Source organism: Heptranchias perlo, chromosome 9, assembly GCF_035084215.1.
Source record: "Heptranchias perlo isolate sHepPer1 chromosome 9, sHepPer1.hap1, whole genome shotgun sequence".
In the NCBI taxonomy this organism is placed as follows: domain Eukaryota; kingdom Metazoa; phylum Chordata; class Chondrichthyes; order Hexanchiformes; family Hexanchidae; genus Heptranchias; species Heptranchias perlo.
Window position 1 is genome coordinate 87,145,024 of NC_090333.1, and position 24,302 is coordinate 87,169,325.

The 24,302-nt window shown below is 51.7% G+C and overlaps 1 protein-coding gene across 1 annotated transcript in view; it reads left to right on the top strand.

The window, feature by feature from the left end:
- The window catches only part of LOC137325075 (vesicle-trafficking protein SEC22b), a 58,162-nt gene that overhangs the window by 18,298 nt on the left and 15,562 nt on the right, over nucleotides 1-24,302 (top strand). The window contains exons 3-4 of the mRNA XM_067989772.1: nucleotides 201-361; nucleotides 22,256-22,402. Of these exons, the coding sequence (XP_067845873.1) occupies nucleotides 201-361; nucleotides 22,256-22,402 (308 nt within the window). The remainder of the gene's footprint in view (nucleotides 1-200; nucleotides 362-22,255; nucleotides 22,403-24,302) is intronic.

The window sequence follows — 24,302 nt, forward strand, 5'->3', positions numbered from 1 at the left end:
TGACACACGATATAAATAATCAATGGTCCACAGTCAGTGTCTGACACACTATATAAATAATCAATGATCTACAGTCAGTGTCTGACACACTACATAAATAATCGATGTAGTCACTGTCAGCCATGAGCTGTTGCGTTAATAGAAATTGAGATTTCATTTTCTACTGCCTCTTCCTTCTGCAAAATTTCTCTGTTTTACAGCTATGTCATAGAGAAAGGTGTTTGCTATCTTGTCTTATGCGAGGCAGGATATCCAAAGAAGTTGGCTTTTGCATATCTGGAAGACCTGCAGGCAGAGTTCGACGAGCAGCATGGCAAGAAGGTCCCCACTGTCTCGCGTCCTTATTCTTTCATTGAATTCGGTGAGTCAGTACATTTCACGAGCCTTTCCTTTGTTTTTACTGCCCCTCGAGCTCCCCACTGAGTGGAGTGTGCCAGGGATCGGTGATGGGGAGATGTACTGAGTGTGGTGTCCCTGTGATCGGTGATGGGGAGATGGACTGAGTGTGGTGTCCCTGTGATCAGTGATGGGGAGATGGACTGAGTGTGGTGTCCCTGTGATCGGTGATGGGGAGATGGACTGAGTGGAGTGTCCCTGTGATCGGTGATGGGGAGATGGACTGAGTGTGGTGTCCCTGTGATCAGTGATGGGGAGATGGACTGAGTGGAGTGTCCCTGTGATCAGTGATGGGGAGATGGACTGAGTGTGGTGTCCCTGTGATCAGTGATGGGGAGATGTACTGAGTGTGGTGTCCCTGTGATCAGTGATGGGGAGATGTACTGAGTGTGGTGTCCCTGTGATCGGTGATGGGGAGATGGACTGAGTGTGGTGTCCCTGTGATCAGTGATGGGGAGATGGACTGAGTGTGGTGTCCCTGTGATCAGTGATGGGGAGATGGACTGAGTGGGGTGTCCCTGTGATCAGTGATGGGGAGATGGACTGAGTGGGGTGTCCCTGTGATCAGTGATGGGGAGATGGACTGAGTGTGGTGTCCCTGTGATCAGTGATGGGGAGATGGACTGAATGGAGTGTCCCTGTGATCAGTGATGGGGAGATGGACTGAGTGGAATGTCCCTGTGATCAGTGATGGGGAGATGGACTGAGTGTGGTGTCCCTGTGATCAGTGATGGGGAGATGGGCTGAGTGTGGTGTCCCTGTGATCAGTGATGGGGAGATGGGCTGAGTGTGGTGTCCCTGTGATCAGTGATGGGGAGATGGACTGAGTGTGGTGTCCCTGTGATCAGTGATGGGGAGATGGACTGAGTGTGGTGTCCCTTTGATCAGTGATGGGGAGATGGACTGAGTGTGGTGTCCCTGTGATCAGTGATGGGGAGATGGACTGAGTGTGGTGTCCCTGTGATCAGTGATGGGGAGATGGACTGAGTGTGGTGTCCCGGTGATCAGTGATGGGGAGATGGACTGAGTGGAGTGTCCCTGTGATCAGTGATGGGGAGATGGACTGAGTGTGGTGTCCCTGTGATCAGTGATGGGGAGATGGACTGAGTGGGGTGTCCCTCTGATCAGTGATGGGGAGATGGACTGAGTGGAGTGTCCCTGTGATCAGTGATGGGGAGATGGACTGAGTGGAGTGTCCCTGTGATCAGTGATGGGGAGATGGACTGAGTGGAGTGTCCCTCTGATCAGTGATGGGGAGATGGACTGAGTGGAGTGTCCCTCTGATCAGTGATGGGGAGATGGACTGAGTGTGGTGTCCCTGTGATCAGTGATGGGGAGATGGACTGAGTGTGGTGTCCCTGTGATCAGTGATGGGGAGATGGACTGAGTGTGGTGTCCCTGTGATCAGTGATGGGGAGATGGACTGAGTGGAGTGTCCCTGTGATCAGTGATGGGGAGATGGACTGAGTGGAGTGTCCCTGTGATCAGTGATGGGGAGATGGACTGAGTGGAGTGTCCCTCTGATCAGTGATGGGGAGATGGACTGAGTGGAGTGTCCCTCTGATCAGTGATGGGGAGATGGACTGAGTGTGGTGTCCCTGTGATCAGTGATGGGGAGATGGACTGAGTGTGGTGTCCCTGTGATCAGTGATGGGGAGATGGACTGAGTGTGGTGTCCCTGTGATCAGTGATGGGGAGATGGACTGAGTGGAGTGTCCCTCTGATCAGTGATGGGGAGATGGACTGAGTGGAGTGTCCCTCTGATCAGTGATGGGGAGATGGACTGAGTGGAGTGTCCCTGTGATCAGTGATGGGGAGATGGACTGAGTGGAGTGTCCCTGTGATCGGTGATGGGGAGATGGACTGAGTGTGGTGTCCCTGTGATCGGTGATGGGGAGATGGGCTGAGTGTGGTGTCCCTGTGATCATTGATGGGGAGATGGGCTGAGTGTGGTGTCCCTGTGATCAGTGATGGGGAGATGGGCTGAGTGTGGTGTCCCTGTGATCAGTGATGGGGAGATGGACTGAGTGGAGTGTCCCTGTGATCAGTGATGGGGAGATGGACTGAGTGTGGTGTCCCTGTGATCAGTGATGGGGAGATGGACTGAGTGTGGTGTCCCTGTGATCAGTGATGGGGAGATGGACTGAGTGGAGTGTCCCAGGTATCAGTGATGGGGAGATGTACTGAGTGTGGTGTCCCTGTGATCAGTGATGGGGAGATGGACTGAGTGTGGTGTCCCTGTGATCAGTGATGGGGAGATGTACTGAGTGTGGTGTCCCTGTGATCAGTGATGGGGAGATGGACTGAGTGTGGTGTCCCTGTGATCGGTGATGGGGAGATGGACTGAGTGTGGTGTCCCTGTGATCGGTGATGGGGAGATGGGCTGAGTGTGGTGTCCCTGTGATCAGTGATGGGGAGATGGACTGAATGGAGTGTCCCTGTGATCAGTGATGGGGAGATGGACTGAGTGTGGTGTCCCTGTGATCAGTGATGGGGAGATGGACTGAGTGTGGTGTCCCTGTGATCGGTGATGGGGAGATGGACTGAGTGTGGTGTCCCTGTGATCAGTGATGGGGAGATGGACTGAGTGTGGTGTCCCTGTGATCAGTGATGGGGAGATGGACTGAGTGGAGTGTCCGTGTGATCAGTGATGGGGAGATGTACTGAGTGTGGTGTCCCTGTGATCAGTGATGGGGAGATGGACTGAGTGTGGTGTCCCTGTGATCAGTGATGGGGAGATGTACTGAGTGTGGTGTCCCTGTGATCGGTGATGGGGAGATGGACTGAGTGTGGTGTCCCTGTGAACAGTGATGGGGAGATGGACTGAGTGGAGTGTCCCTGTGATCGGTGATGGGGAGATGGACTGAGTGTGGTGTCCCTGTGATCAGTGATGGGGAGATGGACTGAGTGGGGTGTCCCTGTGATCAGTGATGGGGAGATGGACTGAGTGGAGTGTCCCTGTGATCGGTGATGGGGAGATGGACTGAGTGTGGTGTCCCTGTGATCAGTGATGGGGAGATGGACTGAGTGTGGTGTCCCTGTGATCGGTGATGGGGAGATGGACTGAGTGGAGTGTCCCTGTGATCGGTGATGGGGAGATGGACTGAGTGGGGTGTCCCTCTGATCAGTGATTGGGAGATGGACTGAGTGTGGTGTCCCTGTGATCAGTGATGGGGAGATGGACTGAGTGTGGTGTCCCTGTGATCAGTGATGGGGAGATGTACTGAGTGTGGTGTCCCTGTGATCAGTGATGGGGAGATGGACTGAGTGTGGTGTCCCTGTGATCAGTGATGGGGAGATGTACTGAGTGTGGTGTCCCTGTGATCAGTGATGGGGAGATGGACTGAGTGTGGTGTCCCTGTGATCAGTGATGGGGAGATGTACTGAGTGTGGTGTCCCTGTGATCAGTGATGGGGAGATGGACTGAGTGGGGTGTCCCTGTGATCGGTGATGGGGAGATGGACTGAGTGGAGTGTCCCTGTGATCGGTGATGGGGAGATGGACTGAGTGGAGTGTCCCTGTGATCAGTGATGGGGAGATGGACTGAGTGGAGTGTCCCTGTGATCAGTGATGGGGAGATGTACTGAGTGTGGTGTCCCTGTGATCAGTGATGGGGAGATGTACTGAGTGTGGTGTCCCTGTGATCAGTGATGGGGAGATGGACTGAGTGTGGTGTCCCTGTGATCAGTGATGGGGAGATGGACTGAGTGTGGTGTCCCTGTGATCAGTGATGGGGAGATGGACTGAGTGTGGTGTCCCTGTGATCAGTGATGGGGAGATGGACTGAGTGTGGTGTCCCTGTGATCGGTGATGGGGAGATGGACTGAGTGTGGTGTCCCTGTGATCAGTGATGGGGAGATGGACTGAATGGAGTGTCCCTGTGATCAGTGATGGGGAGATGGACTGAGTGTGGTGTCCCTGTGATCAGTGATGGGGAGATGGACTGAGTGTGGTGTCCCTGTGATCGGTGATGGGGAGATGGGCTGAGTGTGGTGTCCCTGTGATCAGTGATGGGGAGATGGACTGAGTGTGGTGTCCCTGTGATCAGTGATGGGGAGATGGACTGAGTGTGGTGTCCCTGTGATCAGTGATGGGGAGATGGACTGAGTGTGGTGTCCCTGTGATCGGTGATGGGGAGATGGACTGAGTGGGGTGTCCCTGTGATCAGTGATGGGGAGATGGGCTGAGTGGGGTGTCCCTGTGATCGGTGATGGGGAGATGGACTGAATGGAGTGTCCCTGTGATCAGTGATGGGGAGATGGACTGAGTGTGGTGTCCCTGTAATCAGTGATGGGGAGATGGACTGAGTGGAGTGTCCCTGTGATCAGTGATGGGGAGATGGACTGAGTGTGGTGTCCCGGTGATCAGTGATGGGGAGATGGACTGAGTGTGGTGTCCCTGTGATCGGTGATGGGGAGATGGACTGAGTGGAGTGTCCCTGTGATCAGTGATGGGGAGATGGACTGAGTGGGGTGTCCCTGTGATCAGTGATGGGGAGATGGACTGAGTGTGGTGTCCCTGTAATCAGTGATGGGGAGATGGACTGAGTGGAGTGTCCCTGTGATCAGTGATGGGGAGATGGACTGAGTGTGGTGTCCCGGTGATCGGTGATGGGGAGATGGACTGAGTGTGGTGTCCCTGTGATCAGTGATGGGGAGATGGACTGAGTGGAGTGTCCCAGGTATCAGTGATGGGGAGATGGACTGAGTGTGGTGTCCCTGTGATCAGTGATGGGGAGATGGACTGAGTGTGGTGTCCCTGTGATCAGTGATGGGGAGATGCACTGAGTGGAGTGTCCCCGTGATCAGTGATGGGGAGATGGACTGAATGGAGTGTCCCTGTGATCAGTGATGGGGAGATGGACTGAGTGTGGTGTCCCTTTGATCAGTGATGGGGAGATGGACTGAGTGTGGTGTCCCTGTGATCAGTGATGGGGAGATGGACTGAATGTGGTGTCCCTGTGATCAGTGATGGGGAGATGGACTGAGTGTGGTGTCCCTGTGATCAGTGATGGGGAGATGGACTGAGTGTGGTGTCCCTGTGATCAGTGATGGGGAGATGGACTGAGTGGAGTGTCCCAGGTATCAGTGATGGGGAGATGGACTGAGTGTGGTGTCCCTGTGATCAGTGATGGGGAGATGGACTGAGTGGAGTGTCCCTGTGATCGGTGATGGGGAGATGGACTGAGTGTGGTGTCCCTGTGATCAGTGATGGGGAGATGGACTGAGTGTGGTGTCCCTGTGATCGGTGATGGGGAGATGGACTGAGTGGAGTGTCCCAGGTATCAGTGATGGGGAGATGGGCTGAGTGTGGTGTCCCTGTGATCGGTGATGGGGAGATGGACTGAGTGTGGTGTCCCTGTGATCAGTGATGGGGAGATGTACTGAGTGTGGTGTCCCTGTGATCAGTGATGGGGAGATGCACTGAGTGGAGTGTCCCTGTGATCAGTGATGGGGAGATGGACTGAGTGTGGTGTCCCTGTGATCAGTGATGGGGAGATGGACTGAGTGTGGTGTCCCTTTGATCAGTGATGGGGAGATGGACTGAGTGTGGTGTCCCTGTGATCAGTGATGGGGAGATGGACTGAGTGTGGTGTCCCTGTGATCAGTGATGGGGAGATGGACTGAGTGTGGTGTCCCTGTGATCAGTGATGGGGAGATGGACTGAGTGTGGTGTCCCTGTAATCAGTGATGGGGAGATGCACTGAGTGGAGTGTCCCTGTGATCAGTGATGGGGAGATGGACTGAATGGAGTGTCCCTGTGATCAGTGATGGGGAGATGCACTGAGTGGAGTGTCCCTGTGATCAGTGATGGGGAGATGGACTGAATGGAGTGTCCCTGTGATCAGTGATGGGGAGATGGACTGAGTGTGGTGTCCCTGTGATCGGTGATGGGGAGATGGACTGAGTGTGGTGTCCCTGTGATCAGTGATGGGGAGATGGACTGAGTGGAGTGTCCCTGTGATCAGTGATGGGGAGATGGACTGAGTGGAGTGTCCCTGTGATCAGTGATGGGGAGATGCACTGAGTGGAGTGTCCCTGTGATCAGTGATGGGGAGATGGACTGAGTGTGGTGTCCCTGTGATCAGTGATGGGGAGATGGACTGAGTGTGGTGTCCCTGTGATCAGTGATGGGGAGATGGACTGAGTGTGGTGTCCCTCTGATCAGTGATGGGGAGATGGACTGAGTGTGGTGTCCCTGTGATCAGTGATGGGGAGATGGACTGAGTGGAGTGTCCCTCTGATCAGTGATGGGGAGATGGACTGAGTGTGGTGTCCCTCTGATCAGTGATGGGGAGATGGACTGAGTGTGGTGTCCCTGTGATCAATGATGGGGAGATGGACTGAGTGTGGTGTCCCTGTGATCGGTGATGGGGAGATGCACTGAGTGTGGTGTCCCTGTGATCAGTGATGGGGAGATGGACTGAGTGGAGTGTCCCTGTGATCAGTGATGGGGAGATGGACTGAGTGGAGTGTCCCTGTGATCAGTGATGGGGAGATGCACTGAGTGGAGTGTCCCTGTGATCAGTGATGGGGAGATGGACTGAATGGAGTGTCCCTGTGATCAGTGATGGGGAGATGGACTGAGTGTGGTGTCCCTGTGATCGGTGATGGGGAGATGGACTGAGTGTGGTGTCCCTGTGATCAGTGATGGGGAGATGGACTGAGTGGAGTGTCCCTGTGATCAGTGATGGGGAGATGGACTGAGTGTGGTGTCCCTGTGATCAGTGATGGGGAGATGGACTGAGTGTGGTGTCCCTGTGATCAGTGATGGGGAGATGGACTGAGTGTGGTGTCCCTCTGATCAGTGATGGGGAGATGGACTGAGTGTGGTGTCCCTGTGATCAGTGATGGGGAGATGGACTGAGTGGAGTGTCCCTCTGATCAGTGATGGGGAGATGGACTGAGTGTGGTGTCCCTGTGATCAGTGATGGGGAGATGGACTGAGTGTGGTGTCCCTGTGATCGGTGATGGGGAGATGGACTGAGTGTGGTGTCCCTGTGATCAGTGATGGGGAGATGGACTGAGTGGAGTGTCCCTGTGATCAGTGATGGGGAGATGCACTGAGTGGAGTGTCCCTGTGATCAGTGATGGGGAGATGGACTGAGTGTGGTGTCCCTGTGATCAGTGATGGGGAGATGGACTGAGTGTGGTGTCCCTCTGATCAGTGATGGGGAGATGGACTGAGTGTGGTGTCCCTCTGATCAGTGATGGGGAGATGGACTGAGTGTGGTGTCCCTCTGATCAGTGATGGGGAGATGGACTGAGTGTGGTGTCCCTGTGATCGGTGATGGGGAGATGTACTGAGTGTGGTGTCTCTGTGATCGGTGATGGGGAGATGGACTGAGTGTGGTGTCCCGGTGATCGGTGATGGGGAGATGGACTGAATGGAGTGTCCCTGTGATCAGTGATGGGGAGATGCACTGAGTGGAGTGTCCCTGTGATCAGTGATGGGGAGATGGACTGAATGGAGTGTCCCTGTGATCAGTGATGGGGAGATGGACTGAATGGAGTGTCCCTGTGATCGGTGATGGGGAGATGGACTGAGTGTCGTGTCCCTGTGATCGGTGATGGGGAGATGGACTGAGTGTGGTGTCCCTGTGATCAGTGATGGGGAGATGGACTGAGTGGAGTGTCCCTGTGATCAGTGATGGGGAGATGGACTGAGTGTGGTGTCCCTGTGATCAGTGATGGGGAGATGGACTGAGTGTGGTGTCCCTGTGATCAGTGATGGGGAGATGGACTGAGTGGAGTGTCCCTGTGATCGGTGATGGGGAGATGTACTGAGTGGAGTGTCCCTGTGATCAGTGATGGGGAGATGGACTGAGTGGAGTGTCCCTGTGATCAGTGATGGGGAGATGGACTGAGTGGGGTGTCCCTGTGATCGGTGATGGGGAGATGGACTGAGTGGAGTGTCCCTGTGATCAGTGATGGGGAGATGGACTGAGTGTGGTGTCCCTGTGATCAGTGATGGGGAGATGGACTGAGTGTGGTGTCCCTGTGATCAGTGATGGGGAGATGTACTGAGTGTGGTGTCCTTGTGATCGGTGATGGGGAGATGGACTGAGTGTGGTGTCCCTGTGATCGGTGATGGGGAGATGGACTGAGTGTGGTGTCCCTGTGATCAGTGATGGGGAGATGGACTGAGTGGGGTGTCCCTGTGATCAGTGATGGGGAGATGGACTGAGTGGGGTGTCCCTGTGATCAGTGATGGGGAGATCGACTGAGTGTGGTGTCCCTGTGATCGGTGATGGGGAGATGGACTGAGTGTGGTGTCCCTGTGATCAGTGATGGGGAGATGGACTGAGTGTGGTGTCCCTGTGATCAGTGATGGGGAGATGGACTGAGTGGGGTGTCCCTGTGATCAGTGATGGGGAGATGGACTGAGTGTGGTGTCCCTGTGATCGGTGATGGGGAGATGGACTGAGTGTGGTGTCCCTGTGATCAGTGATGGGGAGATGGACTGAGTGTGGTGTCCTTGTGATCGGTGATGGGGAGATGGACTGAGTGTGGTGTCCCTGTGATCAGTGATGGGGAGATGTACTGAGTGTGGTGTCCCTGTGATCGGTGATGGGGAGATGGACTGAGTGGAGTGTCCCTCTGATCGGTGATGGGGAGATGGACTGAGTGGAGTGTCCCTGTGATCAGTGATGGGGAGATGGACTGAGTGTGGTGTCCCTGTGATCAGTGATGGGGAGATGGGCTGAGTGGAATGTCCCTGTGATCAGTGATGGGGAGATGGACTGAGTGTGGTGTCCCTGTGATCAGTGATGGGGAGATGGACTGAGTGTGGTGTCCCTGTGATCAGTGATGGGGAGATGGACTGAGTGTGGTGTCCCTGTGATCAGTGATGGGGAGATGGACTGAGTGTGGTGTCCCTGTGATCAGTGATGGGGAGATGGACTGAGTGTGGTGTCCCTGTGATCAGTGATGGGGAGATGGACTGAGTGTGGTGTCCCTGTGATCGGTGATGGGGAGATGGACTGAGTGTGGTGTCCCTGTGATCGGTGATGGGGAGATGGACTGAGTGGAGTGTCCCTCTGATCAGTGATGGGGAGATGGACTGAGTGGAGTGTCCCTGTGATCAGTGATGGGGAGATGCACTGAGTGTGGTGTCCCTGTGATCAGTGATGGGGAGATGGACTGAGTGTGGTGTCCCTGTGATCAGTGATGGGGAGATGGACTGAATGGAGTGTCCCTGTGATCAGTGATGGGGAGATGGACTGAGTGGAATGTCCCTGTGATCAGTGATGGGGAGATGGACTGAATGGAGTGTCCCTGTGATCAGTGATGGGGAGATGGACTGAATGGAGTGTCCCTGTGATCAGTGATGGGGAGATGGACTGAGTGTGGTGTCCCTGTGATCAGTGATGGGGAGATGGACTGAGTGGAATGTCCCTGTGATCAGTGATGGGGAGATGGACTGAGTGTGGTGTCCCTGTGATCAGTGATGGGGAGATGGACTGAGTGTGGTGTCCCTGTGATCAGTGATGGGGAGATGGACTGAGTGGGGTGTCCCTGTGATAGGTGATGGGGAGATGGACTGAGTGTGGTGTCCCTGTGATCAGTGATGGGGAGATGGACTGAGTGTGGTGTCCCTGTGATCAGTGATGGGGAGATGGACTGAATGGAGTGTCCCTGTGATCAGTGATGGGGAGATGGACTGAGTGTGGTGTCCCTGTGATCAGTGATGGGGAGATGGGCTGAGTGGAATGTCCCTGTGATCAGTGATGGGGAGATGGACTGAGTGTGGTGTCCCTGTGATCAGTGATGGGGAGATGGACTGAGTGTGGTGTCCCTGTGATCAGTGATGGGGAGATGGACTGAGTGTGGTGTCCCTGTGATCAGTGATGGGGAGATGGACTGAGTGTGGTGTCCCTGTGATCAGTGATGGGGAGATGGACTGAGTGTGGTGTCCCTGTGATCGGTGATGGGGAGATGTACTGAGTGTGGTGTCCCTGTGATCAGTGATGGGGAGATGGACTGAGTGGAGTGTCCCTGTGATCAGTGATGGGGAGATGGACTGAGTGTGGTGTCCCTGTGATCAGTGATGGGGAGATGGACTGAGTGTGGTGTCCCTGTGATCAGTGATGGGGAGATGGACTGAGTGTGGTGTCCCTGTGATCGGTGATGGGGAGATGTACTGAGTGTGGTGTCCCTGTGATCAGTGATGGGGAGATGGACTGAGTGTGGTGTCCCTGTGATCGGTGATGGGGAGATGTACTGAGTGTGGTGTCCCTGTGATCAGTGATGGGGAGATGGACTGAGTGTGGTGTCCCTGTGATCAGTGATGGGGAGATGTACTGAGTGTGGTGTCCCTGTGATCAGTGATGGGGAGATGGACTGAGTGTGGTGTCCCTGTGATCAGTGATGGGGAGATGGACTGAGTGTGGTGTCCCTGTGATCAGTGATGGGGAGATGGACTGAGTGGAGTGTCCCTGTGATCAGTGATGGGGAGATGGACTGAGTGTGGTGTCCCTGTGATCAGTGATGGGGAGATGTACTGAGTGTGGTGTCCCTGTGATCAGTGATGGGGAGATGGACTGAGTGTGGTGTCCCTGTGATCAGTGATGGGGAGATGGACTGAGTGTGGTGTCCCTGTGATCAGTGATGGGGAGATGGACTGAGTGGAGTGTCCCTGTGATCAGTGATGGGGAGATGGACTGAGTGGGGTGTCCCTGTGATCAGTGATGGGGAGATGGACTGAGTGTGGTGTCCCTGTGATCAGTGATGGGGAGATGGACTGAGTGGAGTGTCCCTGTGATCAGTGATGGGGAGATGGACTGAGTGTGGTGTCCCTGTGATCGGTGATGGGGAGATGGACTGAGTGGAGTGTCCCTGTGATCGGTGATGGGGAGATGGACTGAGTGGGGTGTCCCTGTGATCAGTGATGGGGAGATGGACTGAGTGGAGTGTCCCTGTGATCAGTGATGGGGAGATGGACTGAGTGTGGTGTCCCTGTGATCAGTGATGGGGAGATGGACTGAGTGGAGTGTCCCTGTGATCAGTGATGGGGAGATGGACTGAGTGGGGTGTCCCTGTGATCAGTGATGGGGAGATGGACTGAGTGGAGTGTCCCTGTGATCAGTGATGGGGAGATGGACTGAGTGTGGTGTCCCTGTGATCAGTGATGGGGAGATGGACTGAGTGTGGTGTCCCTGTGATCGGTGATGGGGAGATGGACTGAGTGTGGTGTCCCTGTGATCAGTGATGGGGAGATGGACTGAGTGTGGTGTCCCTGTGATCGGTGATGGGGAGATGGACTGAGTGGAGTGTCCCTGTGATCAGTGATGGGTAGATGGACTGAGTGTGGTGTCCCTGTGATCAGTGATGGGGAGATGGACTGAGTGGAGTGTCCCTGTGATCAGTGATGGGGAGATGGACTGAGTGTGGTGTCCCTGTGATCAGTGATGGGGAGATGGACTGAGTGGAGTGTCCCTGTGATCAGTGATGGGGAGATGGGCTGAGTGTGGTGTCCCTGTGATCAGTGATGGGGAGATGGACTGAGTGGAGTGTCCCTGTGATCGGTGATGGGGAGATGGACTGAGTGTGGTGTCCCTGTGATCAGTGATGGGGAGATGGACTGAGTGGAGTGTACCTGTGATCAGTGATGGGGAGATGGACTGAGTGTGGTGTCCCTGTGATCGGTGATGGGGAGATGGACTGAGTGTGGTGTACCTGTGATCAGTGATGGGGAGATGGACTGAGTGGAGTGTCCCTCTGATCAGTGATGGGGAGATGTACTGAGTGGAGTCTCCCTGTGATCGGTGATGGGGTGGTTGCTGTTTCAAATCTGGAGAATGACCTCGAGTCAGAAACGCAGTACAGGTTGATCAATTTTACAGTTGATGATTTGGATTCAAGTCTGAAGTTCCAAAGGAATTATGTTGTATTTGCAAAAGGAAAATACTTTTTCAGGCAAACTTCTATCCTGTTAAATGCACGGCTTTTCATTGGAAGGAAAATAGTGAACATACTTCAATAAACTTGTCAAGCTCGTTCGGGAGAAGCTGAAAGAGAGCTCGCAATGAGTTGGACTCAACTCTTTGACGTTCAGTCATTACAGAACAGCAGTTGACGAAGAAAACAGAATGCGGAGCCCAGGCCCATCGGACGGAGCCCAGGCCCATCGGACGGAGCCCAGGCCCATCGGACGGAGCCCAGGCCCATCGGACGGAGCCCAGGCCCATCGGACGGAGCCCAGGCCCATCGGACGGAGCCCAGGCCCATCGGACGGAGCCCAGGCCCATCGGACGGAGCCCAGGCCCATCGGACGGAGCCCAGGCCCATCGGACGGAGCCCAGGCCCATCGGACGGAGCCCAGGCCCATCGGACGGAGCCCAGGCCCATCGGACGGAGCCCAGGCCCATCGGACGGAGCCCAGGCCCATCGTTCCTGCTTCACCATACCTGAGTATTGCATTTATTTCTGGTCCTCGAGGCACAAGGGAACCATCCAGGTCTTGGAAGCGATGCAGAAAGAGGCCGTGCGGCTAATCCTGGTGTCAGAGGGCATAGTTCTGAGGAAGACATTGACTCATGGTCTAGAGTACCATTGGCCCAGGCTGTCGCACAGTACCTGACTCAGAAACTCAAATGTTTGAACCAACATCATGCATATCTGCACACCGAGCTTGTACCTATCCTTGGCTGCTCCACCTTTGCTGATTCTCTTGACCTCCTTTCTCTTCTCCCCCAGCAGTGGGGAAAAGACTGTTGTTGCGTTTTTTGGGGTGTTTTCTCACCTGTCTCTAGATTTTCCGGCTGCGACATCTTTGATCGCTCGTCGGTGAGTCTTGAGTATATTCACAAACTCTGATATCCAGGTACATTTTTGGTAAAATACAGAGGATATCAAATAGAGAGAGTTTTCCATTAATACTTTTTCAACTGGATCGATCCTGTGACAAGCATCATCATACCTTGTTTCAGATTTTGGCTATTGGGTGAATTTATTTAATAATAGATAAGTGAATAAATAACAGTAATATAACACATCACATTTCCAGTAGAAATGGTACTAGCTAGGTCCACAAAAGTAAAACAGTCAGAGAATTTGACAGCACAGAAGGAGGCCACTCGGCTTAATCCTCTGCCTTCCTTGTTCCCCTGCTGCTGTCTCAGACTTCTATCCCATATGGGTAAGCCCACAGCTACCCTCTGTGTGTCTCTCATCATTCTCTGAAGGGTCCATCAAGACACTTGTTGCTGCCTCTTTACGAAGAGCAACCCCAACTCCTCCGTGCTTTCTTTCAATGACCTTCCCACTCAGCACACCCGCTGGGGACTAACCTCAGCAGCCTCCATCCCGTCCAGCTCATCACCGCACCACTGGACGCTTGGACTGTGCCAACGGGCAGGAATCACCACCTCTCTCCGTGTTTCCCTCGCATGCAAAGCTCTTGCCATCTACGACCACATTGAAGATGATTCCACTGATATCTTGGCGATGATATCAACCCTTTAACTGAAACTTAGCTCATAGGTGGCAGGACATTGCCCCTACCCTCCTGGCTATACTTTCCATCGCCCACCTCACCCACCTGACCCAAACTGCCACAGTACTGATGTGACCCTTATCACCAAGTTACACCCTAGTCCCTCCCCCTACTCCACTGGTACCTTCTTCTCCTTCAAATATCCCACTTTGTTCCGCCCCTCTTGTTTCTCCTTTAAAACTGCTGCCCCCATCCCCCTAAGCCCCATCATGAGTTTCTCCCTGAAAAATCCTCTCTCCTTTCCTCCCTCAGCCTCTGCACTGAGCGACATCTCATTCTTTATCACCTCTCCTCTGACTTCAGTGCCCTCCTGTCCCAGTAAACCTCTCCCTCCATATAAACTCTCCTCCCCCAAACCTTTCCCTCTGTATAAACCTCTCCCTCCATATCATAATATAGTAGGTACAGCACAGGAGGAGGCCATTCGGCCCATCGTGCCTGTGCTGGCTCTTTGAAAGAGCTATCCCATTAGTCCCACTCCCCTGCTTTTCCCCCAGAGCCCTGTAAATTTTTTCCCTTCAAATATTTATCCAATTCCCTTTTGAAAGTTATTATTGAATCTGCTTCCATTGCCCTTTCAGGCAGTGAATTCCAGATCATCACAACTGACTGTGTAAAAAATGTTTCCTCATCTCCCCTCTGGTTCTTTTGCCGATCACCTTAAATCTGTATCCTCTGGTTACCGACCCTTCTCCCACTGGAAACAGTTTCTCCTTATTTACTCTATCAAAACCCTTCATGATTTTGAACACCTCGATCAAATCTCCCCTTAACCTTCTCTGTTCTAATGAGAACAATCCCAGCTTCTCCAGTCTCTCCACATAACTGAAGTCCCTCATCCCTGGAACCATTCTAGTAAATCTCTACATCCTTTCTAAGGCCTTGACATCCTTCCTAAAGTGCGGTGCCCAGAATTGAACACAATACTCCAGCTGAGGCCTAACCAGTGATTCATAAAGGTTCAACATAACTTCCTTGTTTTTGTACTCTATGCCTCTATTAATAAAGCCCAGGATCCCATTTGCTTTTTTAACAGCATTCTCAACTTGTCCTGTCACCTTCAAAGATTTGTGTACATTCACCCCCGTCTCTCTGCTCCTGCACTCCCTTTAAAATTATATTGCCTCGCCTCATTCTTCCTACCAAAATGTATCACTTCACACGTCTCTGCGTTAAATTTCATCTGCCACATGTCTGCCCATTTCACCAGTCTGTCTATATCCTCTTGAAGTCTATCACTATCCTCCACATTGTTTACTACATTTCAGAGTTTCGTGTCATCTGCAAACTTTGAAATTATACCCTCTATACCCAAGTCCAGGTCATTAATATATATCAAAAAGAGCAGTGGTCCTAATACTGACCCCTGGGGGACACTCATCCAGGGTATACTTCCCTCCAGTCTGAAAAACAACCCTTCACCACTACTCTTCTTTCTGTTCCTTAGCCTATTTTGTATCCACACTGCCACTGTCCCTTTAATCCCATGGGCTTTAATTTTGCTAACAAGTCCATTATGTGGTACTTTATCAAATGCCTTTTGAAAGTCCGTAATGGACTAACTGGATTGCTCTTACAAAGAGCTGCCACGAGCTCAATGGGCCGAATGGCCTCCTTCTGTGCTGTAACCATTCCACGATTCTATATACACAACATGAACCGCACTACCCTCATCAACCCTCACCGTTACTTCATCAAAGAAGTGAATCAAGGGGTTAGTCAAATACAATTTTCCTTTAACAAATCCGTGCTGACGTTCATTTATTAGCCCATACTGTTCCAAGTGCCGATTAATTTTGTCCCGGATAATTGTCTCTAAAAGTTTCCCCACAACCGACGTTAGGCACATGCACATGCACTCCAAACTCATGTTGGACTGCCACGCATTTGCCCCCTGTCTGATCCCTGCTATTTCTGAACTATTATTTACTGTAATGCTATTTGTCCCTCCCAGTCCTCTGTGCATCTTGTTTCTCCTCTCTTATGTTTCATCCTGGTGCCCATCCCCCTGCCAAATTAGGTAAACCCTCCCCCAAGGCATTAGTGAACCTCCCCGCGAGGACATTGGTCCCAGCTCTTTTCGGTGCAACCTGTCTGTCTTGTACAGATCCCTCCTGTCCCAGAACAGATCCCAGTGCCCCAGGAATCTGAAGCCCTCCCTCCTGCAGCATTGCTCCAGCCACACATTAACCTACTATTCTTATACTCACTAGCGTGTGGCACTGGGAGGAATCCAGAGATTACTATCTTTTGAGGTCCTGCTTATTAACTTCCTCCCTAGCTCCTGAAACTCTGACCACAGGACCTCAACCCTTTTCCTTCCTCTGACATTGGTTCCCACATGGACCACGACTCCTGGCTGATCCCCTTCCCCCCTCAAAATGTCCTGCACCCTCTCTGTGATATCCTTTACCCTAACACCAGGGAGGCAATACATCGGTGGTCACAGAAATTCCTGCACTCTCTCCCATCCCGGTCATTCCCCTGGTATGCCCCATCTTTGCTCCCTCAAGTCCAAGGGGCACAGACTTGAACGTTTCTGACGCACAACTAGTTTAGCCACCCATCACCAGATCTGCCTGGACCACATCAATCACTATTAGGCCTCACCCTCAACTGCCAAAACCACCCACCACCCTAGGCTCATCCTGCAGAGCAAAGATAACCCCCCGGCTTCTTCTCACTACCAATCATCTCCTGAAACCCCTCTCCCCTGCTGCCTTCACTCTCACCAACAACAAGTGCAAGGAGCTCATGGACTTCTTTATCACTGTTCATTACCATCGCCGAATCCCCCACCATCAACATCCTGGGGGTCACCATTGACCAGAAACTTAACTGGACCAGCCATATAAATACTGTGGCTACAAGAGAAGGCCAGAGGCTGGGTATTCTGCGGCGAGTGACTCACCTCCTGACTCCCCAAAGCCTTTCCACCATCTACAAGGCACAAGTCAGGAGTGTGATGGAATACTCTCAAGAAGCTCGACACCATCCAGGATAAAGCAGCCCACTTGATTGGCACCCCATCCACCACCCTAAACATGCACTCCCTTCACCACCGGTGCACAGTGGCTGCAGTGTGTACCATCCACAGGATGCACTGCAGCAACTCGCCAAGGCTTCTTCAACAGCACCTCCCAAACCCGCGACCTCTACCACCTAGAAGGACAAGAGCAGCAGGTACATGAGAACAACACCACCTGCACGTTCCCCTCCAAGTCACACACCATCCCAACTTGGAAATATATCGCCGTTCCTTCATCGTCGTTGGGTCAAACTCCTGGAACTCCCTTCCTAACAGCACTGTGGGAGAACCTTCACCACACGGACTGCAGCGGTTCAAGAAGGCGGCTCACCACCACCTTCTCAAGGGCAATTAGGGATGGGCAATAAATGCCGGCCTCGCCAGCGACGCCCACATCCATGAACGAATAAAAAAAAAAGCTGCCTCTGCCACTTCCCTCCGTTCCCCAAGCCAAACCTCTCCCCAGGCTCCCCCTGCCCCAGCCCTGAACGCTCGTCTCGCTCAGGTTTCTCTCCCATCTCTCCTTGTGCCCTGTGACCTCATCTTGTCCATGAGGGCCACCTCTTGCTCCACTGAGCAATCTCCCACTAAACTGCTGACTATGCAACTGCCCTACCTGGCATTGTAAACGGTTTCCTCTCCTCGGGTATTATCCCCTTACCTTTCAGATCCGCTATTATCAACTGCCCTCAAAAAAACATCCTCACCCCTCTGTCCTCGCAAACTACCGCCCCATTCTCAATCTCCCTTTTCTCTCCAAATTTCTTGAACGTGTTGTTGCTTCCCAAATTATTCTTGCCCACAACTTCATGTTTGAATCTCACCAATCAGGTTTCCACCCCTGCCACAGCAATGAAACAGCCCTGTCAAGAAGGGTGGGAGAGAGAAACCAGGAAATTACAGACCTGTCAGTTTAACATCCGCAGTGGGGAAGTTACTAGAACCTGTCATCAGGGATAGAGTGACTGGGCACTTGGACAAATATAGAATCACAAAAAGGTTACAGCGCGGAAGGAGGCCATTCAGCCCATCGAGTCCGTGCCAGCTCTGTGCAAGAGCAATCCAGCTAGTCCCACTCCCCCGCCCTTTCCTCATAACCCTGCAAATTTTTTCCTTTCAAGTACTTATCCAGTTCCCTTTTGAAGGCCATGATTGAATCTGCCTCCACCACCCCCTCGGGCAGTGCATTCCAGATCCTAACCACTCGCTGGGTAAAAACGTTTTTCCTCATGTCACCTTTGGTTCTTTTGCCAATCACCTTAAATCTGTGCCCTCTGGTTCTTGACCCTTCCGCCAATGGGAACAGTTCCTATCTGTCTGGACCCTTCATGATTTTGAATACCTCGATCAAATCTCCTCGCAACCGTCTCTGTTCCAAGGAGAACAACCCCAGTTTCTCCAGTCTATCCACATAACTAAAGTCCCTCATCCCTGGAATCATTCTAGTAAATCTTTTCTGCACCCTCTCTAAGGCCTTCACATCTTTCCTGAAGTGCGGTGCCCAGAACTGGACACAATACTCCAGTTGTGGCCGAACCAGTGTTTTATAAAGGTTCATCATGACTTCCATACTTTTGTACTCTATGCCTCTATTTATAAAGCTCAGGATCCCATATGCTTTTTAAACCACTTTCTCAACCTGCCCTGCCACCTTCAACGATTTGTGCACATATACCCCCAGATCTCTCTGTTCCTGTACCTCTTTTAGAATTATGCCCTTTAGTTTATATTCTCTCTCTTTGTTCTTCCTACTGAAATGTATCACTTCGCATTTTTCTGCTTTAAATTTGATCTGCCACGTGTCCGCCCATGCCACCAGCCTGTTTATATCCTCCTCACTGTTTACTACCCTTCCAAGTTTTGTGTCATCTGCAAATTTTGAAATTGTGCCCTGTACACCCAAGTCCAAGTCATTAATATATATCAAGAAAAGCAGTGTTCCCAGCACTGACCCCTGGGGAACACCACTGTACACCTCCCTCCAGTCTGAAAAACAACCGTTCACCACTACTCTCTGTTTCCTGTCACTTAGCCAATTCTGTATCCATGTTTCTACTGCCCCCTTTATTCCATGGGCTTCAATCTTGATGATAAGCCTACCATGCGGCACTTTATCAAACGCCTTTGAAAGTCCATATACACCACATCAACTGCATTGCCCTCATCGACCCTCCCTGTTACCTCATCAAAAAACTCTATCAGGTTCGTTAAACACGATTTGCCTTTAACAAATCCGTGCTGGCTTTCCTTAATCAGTCCACACCTGTCCAAGTGACTGTTAATTCTGTCGCGGATTATCGTTTCTAAAAGTTTCCCCACCACTGAGGTTAAACTGACTGGCCTGTAGTTGCTGGGTTTATCCTTACACCCTTTTTTGAACAAGGGTGTAACATTTGTAATTCTCCAGTCCTCTGGCACCACCCCCGTATCTACGGATGTTTGGAAGATTATGGCCAGTACCTCCGCAATTTCCACCCTTCCTTCCCTCAGTAACCTAGGATCCGGGTGACTTATCTACTTTCAGTACAGTCAGCCTTTCGAGTACGTCGTCTTCATCAATTTTTAGCCCATCCAATATCTCAACTATATCTGTCTTTCCTGAAACTCTGGCAGCATCTTCCTTGGTAAAGACAGATGTAAAGTACTCATTTAGTACCTCCGCCATCCCCTCTGCTTCCACGAGTAGATCTCTTTTTTGGACCCTAATTGGTCCCACCCCTCCTCTTACTACCCGTTTACTGTTTACATGCCTGTAGAAGACTTTTGGATTCCCTTTTATGTTGGCCACCAGTCTATTCTCATACTCTCTCTTTGCCCCTCTTATTTCCTTTTTAACTTCCCCTCTGAACTTTCTATATTCAGCCTGGTTCTCACTTGTGTTATCAAACTATCTGTTTTGTCATCCAGGGAGCTCTGGCTTTAGTTGCCCTACCTTTCCCCCTCGTGGGAATGTACCCAGACTGTACCTGAACCATCTCCTCTTTAAAGGCCACCCACTGTTCAATTACAGTTTTGCCTGCCAATCTTTGATTCCAATTTACCCGGGCCAGATCTGTTCTCATCCCATTGAAATTGGCCCTCCTCCAATTCAGTATTTTTACTTTAGAGAGGTCCGTGTCCTTTTCCATAACTATTCTAAACCTTATGATACTATGATCGCTGCTCCCTAAATGCTCCCCCACTGACACTTGCTCCACTTGACCCACCTCATTCCCCAGAACCAGATCCAGCAATGCCTCCTTCCTCACTGGGCTGGAAATGTACTCGTCAAGAAAGTTCTCCTGAACACACTTCAAAAATTCCTCCCCCTTTCTGCTCTTTACACTATTACTATCCCAGTCTATATTAGGATAATTGAAGTCCCCCATTATCACTACTCTATGGTTCTTGCACCTCTCTGTAATTTCCCTGCAAATTTGCTCCTCTATCTCCTTCCCACTAGTTGGTGGCCTGTAGAATACACCCAGTAGTGTAATGGCACCTCTATTGTTTCTTAACTCTAACCAAATAGATTCTGTCCTTGACCCCTCCAGGACATCCTCTCTCTCCAGCACTGCAATTTTCTTCTTAATCAATACTGCCACCACAACCCTATCTTTCCTGAACACCTTGTATCCAGGAATATTTAGTACCCAATCCTGCCTTTTTTGAGCCAGGTCTCCGTTATCACCATGACATCATATTCCCATGTGACTATTTGCACCTGTAGCTCACCGACCTTGTTTACCACACTCCGTGTGTTTACATGTGCTGCAAACCAGTCCTAGACTTTCTTGTACTCTCTCTTAGTCTGATCCCAACTAATACTGTACTATTCCTTACTCTACTGCTATCCTTCTCTCCCAGTCCTTTGTGTCCCTTGTTTCGCCTTTTTAATGCTACATCCTGGTGCCCATCCCCCTGCCAAATTAGTTTAAACCCCCCCCACAGCACTAGCCAACCTCCCCGCGAGGACATTGGTCTCACTCTGTTGAGGTGCAACCCGTCCGGCCTGTACAGGTCCCACCCCCCCCCAGAACTGGTCCCAATGCCCCAGGAATCTAAAGCCCTCCCTCCTGCACCATCTCCGCAGCCACACATTCATCTGCTCTATCCTCCTATTTCTATACCCACTAGCGCGTGGCACCGGGAGTAATCCAGAGATTACTACCTTTGAGGTCCTGCTTCTTAATTTCTTTCCTACCTCCTAAAACTCTGCCTGCAGGACCTCATCCCTCTTTCTACCTCAGTCATTGGTACCGATATGGACCACGACCTCTGGCTGTTCGCCCTCCCCCCCCCCCCCCCCCCCCCCCCAGAATGTTCTGCAGCTGCTCAGTGACATCCTTGACTCTGGCATCAGGGAGGCAACATCTGCAATCATGTCTGCGGCCACATAAATGCCTGTCTGCTCCCCTAACTATTGAATCCCCTATCATTATTGATCTCCTGACCTTTCTCCTTCCCCCTGTACAGCTGAGCCACCCATGGTGCTGTGGACTTGTTTCTAGCTGCACTCCCCAGAGGAATCCTCTCCCTCACCAGTATTCAGAACTGAAAAGTGATTGGAGAGTGAGATGCCCTCAGGGGACTCCTGCACTCCCTCCTGCTCCTCCTTGTCTCCCTGGCGGTCACCCAGTCCCTCTCTGCCTGCACTCTTTTAAGCTGCAGGGTCACCACCTCCTGAAACGTGCTATCCATGGAGCTCTCAGCCTCGCGGATGCACTGAAGTGACTCCAGCTGTTGCTCAAGCTCTGAAATCCTGAGTTCGAGCTCCTCCAGCTGACGACACTTCCTGCACCTGTGGTTGTCCTGGAGTTGCCACAGGGCACAGGATGTGCAGAGAGCTGAGCAGAGAGCCAGTATGGGTTTGTAAAGGTAAGTCATGTCTAACGAACCCAGTTGAATTCTTTGAGGAGGTAACTAATGTGGTAGGTAAGATGTTATTTATATGGACTCCCAGAGGCATTTGATAATGTTGAGACAACCTGTTGTCACATCTTATTCGTGTCCAAGCTGAGCTTCTGACACCTAATCCTCTCCATCACCAAGACAGCCTACTTCCACCTCTGTAACATTGCCCGTCTCTGCCCCTGCCTCAACCCATCTGCTGTTGAAACCCTCATCCATGCCGTTGTCATCTCCAGATTCAACTATTCCAATGCTCTCCTGGCCGGCCTCTCACCTTGCACTCTCCGTACGTCTCCCGGAGTCGCCGCCGTCCCTCCGTCTGCCGCTGCTGTCTGCCGACTACAGCACTGATGAATCAAAGTTTTTGTAACTGGTTATGTCGCCAGCCCTTTTTTAGGTAGAGTGATGGTAAAGGGTTAACTTGCTGTCTGCTTTTTCTTTTAGACACATACATTCAAAAAACAAAGAAATCCTACATCGACAGTAGAGCACGCAGAAACCTTGGCTCCATAAACACAGAGCTGCAAGATGTGCAGAGAATAATGGTGGCGAATATTGAGGAGGTGTTACAGCGAGGAGAGGCGCTCTCAGGTAAAGCTTCTGAGCCTGAGCAACAGCAACTCGTGCTGTGTCAGGTAGCTCCTTTAAAAGGGAGTGGGATAGAGTTCCTTTGATGAGTTATTGTGTTAATGTAATGCCCCATCCCGTGTTGAGGTCAGCCAGGTAGACCAGAAGATCCGGGGTCTGTGCGGATCTCAGCAAGACTAACGGTGACTACAATTGAACTCAGTACCCATGGAGAAAATCAGCCTTCTTTCCCACTTCTGATCACTATCCTAGGCCCTCCCTAGAAAGCACACGTTGCATTTGGCCGTGATGCCTTTTGATGATATTGATTTTTTTTAATTAATGTGGGACTGGAGTCATGTAAAGGCCAGACCAGGTAAGGATGGCAGGTTTCCTTCCCTAGAGGAAGTTCGTGAACTATTTGGCTTTTTACAACAATCCGACAGCTTCATGGTGACTATTACTGATCCCAGCTTTTTTTTAAAAACTGAATTCAAATTCTCAAACTGCCATGTTGGGATTTGAACTTGTGTTCTGTCGGTTATTTGTCCAGTACCAGAACCCCTACATTACCGCCTGGATGATTTTGGAACCATGCTCCATATCACTGCACTGTCAGAGGTCTTGGTCCATATCGGTACCAACGACATAGGTAGAAAGAAGGATGAGTCCTGAAGGCAGATTTTAAGGAGTTAGGAAAGAAATAAATAAGCAGGACCTCAAAGGTAGTAATTTCTGGATTACTCCCGGTGCCACGCGCTAGTGAGAATAGAAATAGGAGGATAGAGCAGATGAATGCGTGGCTGGAGAGATGGTGCAGGAGGGAGGGGTTTAGATTCCTGGGGGAGGTGGGACCTGTCCAGGATAGAGTAGATGAATGCGTCGCTGGAGAGATGGTGCAGGAGGGAGGGCTTTAGATTCCTGGGGGAGGTGGGACCTGTCCAGGATAGAGCAGATGAATGCATGGCTGGAGAGGTGGTGCAGGAGGGAGGGCTTTAGATCCCTGGGGGAGGTGGGACCTGTCCAGGATAGAGCAGATGAATGCATGGCTGGAGAGGTGGTGCAGGAGGGAGGGCTTCAGATCCCTGGGGGAGGTGGGACCTGTCCAGGATAGAGCAGATGAATGCATGGCTGGAGAGGTGGTGCAGGAGGGAGGGCTTCAGATCCCTGGGGGAGGTGGGACCTGTCCAGGATAGAGCAGATGAATGCATGGCTGGAGAGGTGGTGCAGGAGGGAGGGCTTTAGATTCCTGGGGCACTGGGACCAGTTCTGGGGGAGGGGGAACTGTACAGGCCGGACAAGTTGCACCTCAACAGAGCTGGGACCAATGTCCTCCCGGGGAGGTTCACTAGGGCTGTGAGGGTGGGGGTTCAAACTAATTTGGCAGGGGGATGGGCACCAGGATGTAGCATTGGGAAGGATTGGGAGAGACAGATGGCACTAGAGCAAGAAATAGTACAGTATTAGGTGGGATCAGACAAAGAGGGAATATGAGGAGATCTAAGATAGGTTTACAGTGCATGTGTGCATGAAGCGTGGTAAATAAGGTTGGTGAGCTGCAGACGCAAATAGTCACATGGGAACATGATGCCATAGAAATCACAGAATTGTAGAAAGTTACAGCACAGAAGGAGACCATTGTGTCTGTGCCAGCTGAAGAAGAGCTGACCAGCCTAATCCCACTCTCCAGCACTTGCTCCGTAGCCCTGTAGGTCCCGGCGCTTCAGGTGCACATCCAGGTGGTACTTAAATGCGATGAGGGTTTCTGCCTCTCCCACCCTCTCAGGCAGTAAGTTCCAGACCCCCGCCACCCTCTGGGTGAAAACATTTCTCCTCAGCTCCCCTCTAATCCTTCTACCAATTACTTTAAATCTATGCCCCCTGGTCACTGACCCCTCTGCTAAGGGAAATAGGTCCTCCCTAT